Here is a 3122-nt window from a genome sequence, read left to right on the forward strand (position 1 = left end):
ACGAACATACGTAAAGATATTACACATAAAAAATACACAGAAACATTGGAAATCAGTTTTTGGCAGACAATCACTTTTTGGCACAACACCGGTACGGATCGGGTAGTGACAGGGGGCGAACATTTTTCTTGTAAAACAAAGGGGCCCAGAAAAAAAGTTTGGGAACCACTGTGTTAATGTCTGAATATCTGTGACATTTCAGTCTGATTCGACACTGATTTGTCGTGGACGTGTTCGAGGACGGAAACGCCTCTGTTAACGTCAGGACCTTTATTTTGAAAACCGAACCAGACAGGAAGTTAAATGTTGCTGCTCGCTTTTAGTTAGTCACTGGACGAGTGCGTGCTTCGGGTGTTTCGTCAGTACCTTTACTTTGCTGTTTCTGGTCGTGTCGATGCTTTGTTGTATTCGTCGTATTTGTTTACTAACGAGCACGAGTCCCGCGTGGCTGTTCTCTAACTGATCTGTTACATTGTTACTTTTTGCTGCGAGTTACTTCCGCATTTTAACAGGAGTTGGTGGAAGCGCCAGCAGGGTTTTCTCAGCGCAGCTGTGTGACACACGTCTCCAGACATGGCGGTGTTCGACAACTGCTCGGTGCTGTTCGAGCTCAGAGGTTTGTCGTTCAAGGAGAAGAAGACGGTGAAATCAGCCGTCACAGGTCACGGAGGCAGCCTTTCGTTTGTGGTCAACAAACAGGTCAGAGAGCTGTCAGCGCGGGGGGAGGGGGCACTCCTCACGGCCGAATGCTCAAATGAAACTTTACTAAACAACTTTACTTAAAAAGAGCTTTTTTCTTTGGTACCTGCTGCGTCCATGTCGAGCTGCAGCACGTGACTATTTCAGTATAATGTTCACAACATATTCGTCGATTTTGAAACCATGCCAGAGCTGCACCACGAATGATCGAAGTCATTCAACACTAGAATTCAATTCAATTCAATTTTATTTATATAGCGCCAAAACACAACAAAAGTTGCCTCAAGGCGCTTCATAGATACAGAGAAAAACCCAACAATCATATGACCCCCTATGAGCAGCACTTTGGCGACAGTGGGAAGGAAAAAACGCCCTTGAAACAGAAAGAAACCTCCGGCAGAACCAGGCTCAGGGAGGGGCGGGGCCATCTGCTGTGATTGGTTGGGGTGAGAGAAGGAAGACAGGATAAAGACATGCTGTGGAAGAGAGACAGAGGTTAATAACAGATATGATTCAATGCAGAGAGGTCTGTTAACACATAGTGAGTGAGAAAGGTGACTGGAAAGGAAAAACTCAATGCATCATGGGAATCCCGGGCAGCCTACGTCTATTGCAGCATAACTAAGCGAGGATTCAGGGTCACCTGGTCCAGCCCTAACTATATGCTTTAATTTCCTTTAATTCTCCCACATCTATAGAAACATGTAGTTAATAGTTGGTCATGAATCGGCTGCACTTCCATGGAGCCTCACAGGACTGTCTGGTACCAACAGAAGCGCACGAGTGAGCAAAAGCGCTCATTCTGCAGAAGGACGTCCCTCTGTGTTAGTGACGATGGTGCAGATGCTGAAGTCTGACCTAATAGAGCTAGGTTCTCTTCTGATGGGAAGCTTCAGCAATTCATTATTTTGGTAAAAGTATATATTTGCACACTGACTGACCAACACAGGCCAGCAGTGCAAAACGCCTTTTGGATTGTGTTGTGCTTTCAGCTACAAAGCTGCAGTGTGTGCATTCTGCAGCTTTATGTTCAGACCAAAAACCAATAAATACATTTAAAAATCTTAGACTTCTCTCTCATTTCTTCCTACATTTCCCACAGTGCTCTTTGGTAGTGACAACCGATGTATCCAACCTAAGCTCCAACAGGCTGCGTAGCATTCAGAAACACCACACACCTGTGGTCGGGGTGGATTACGTGTACAGGTGTGTGGAGAGAGGAGTTCTCCTGCAGGTAGATGAATACAAGCTGGACACGTCCTCTGCCTTATCAGCTCCTCTTCATCGCTCCTCCTTCAAGGCGGCTCCACTGGCTTCACTCGCACCTCAGCAGATAGGTCTGTATAGAAAGCACCACTAAGCAGATCTTTACAGTTTCATTTATTTCTGTATTTTTTTTCCATTAATTTGCGTTACAGACACAAACAAGCTGCTAATTCTACCCACATGCAGCACAATGACTGATATTTCCTTTGCTGTTCAGTAACACCGTCCCCCCACACTGATTGAAATACATTCACATTAAAAATGTTCAGCAGACTCAGCCAGCAGGTTGAACTAGTTTTATTAGGTCAGATGAACATGGGTGTGTGCAGCTGTGTGCAGTGTTACACATTCACATTGTGTTTAAAGCTGATGCAGCACTGTTGTGCAAATTGATAAGAACCTGTTTGCTACTCGGTGTGTGCAAAGATCTGTGCACAACGTGATATGGAGTTAATTATTAAACTGTGTGTGTGTCCATACTGCAGGGTCAAAAGGCCGGGCCCAACCTGTGGAGTGTGTCAGTGGGACTCAGAGGGCAGAGAGTCCTGAGAGGAGTGGGAATGTGCTGGACAGGTTCAGGTGAGAGACGCCATCTGTCTGTTAGTGAGTTACATTAGGACCATCTGTCTGTTAATGTCGACCCCCTGAGTTATGAAGACACCTCTGACCTGTCACGGTACAGGACGAAGGGATGCACTGATCTAATATTTTGGATCAGATATGTGTCTGATTCTGGTTCAAGAACCTGGATGTGGTACATGGTTAACAGCCAAGTTCACTCTGCTCTGATTTACACACAAACTGGGTTCATGTGAGCGATTACGCGTGTAATAGGTGTGTAATAGGCGTGTAATAGGTGTGTAATAGGCGTGTAATAGGTGTGTAATAGGCGTGTAATAGGTGTGTAATAGGCGTGTAATAGGCGTGTAATAGGCGTGTAATAGGTGCACCGTGTGCGTTTCACACTTTGCCTCTGCCGAGTGTGAAGTGGACACTAGAGCTGGGCGATATGAGATTTTTTCATATCACGATATGTTTTTTTCATTTCAGGCGATAACGATATCCATCACGATATAAGCCAAATAACTATATTTGTAAGATTTAAATGTGCCGTTGCTCACAAGTAAAATGTGAAATAATCAGCAGCTTGTTTTGAT

The 3122-nt window shown here is 44.8% G+C and overlaps 1 protein-coding gene across 2 annotated transcripts in view; it reads left to right on the forward strand.

The window, feature by feature from the left end:
* Positions 1 to 298: 298 nt before the first annotated feature.
* parp4 (poly (ADP-ribose) polymerase family, member 4) overlaps positions 299 to 3122 on the forward strand; it is a 41655-nt gene continuing 38831 nt past the window's right edge. For both annotated transcript variants that reach the window (XM_005749221.1, XM_013914944.1), the window contains exons 1-3: positions 299 to 699; positions 1802 to 2036; positions 2451 to 2544. In XM_005749221.1, the coding sequence (XP_005749278.1) occupies positions 574 to 699; positions 1802 to 2036; positions 2451 to 2544 (455 nt within the window). In that variant the 5' untranslated portion in view covers positions 299 to 573. The remainder of the gene's footprint in view (positions 700 to 1801; positions 2037 to 2450; positions 2545 to 3122) is intronic.

This window comes from Pundamilia nyererei, unplaced genomic scaffold, assembly GCF_000239375.1.
Source record: "Pundamilia nyererei isolate P.nyererei 1_Seehausen unplaced genomic scaffold, PunNye1.0 scaffold00239, whole genome shotgun sequence".
Classification (NCBI taxonomy): Eukaryota; Metazoa; Chordata; class Actinopteri; order Cichliformes; family Cichlidae; genus Pundamilia; species Pundamilia nyererei.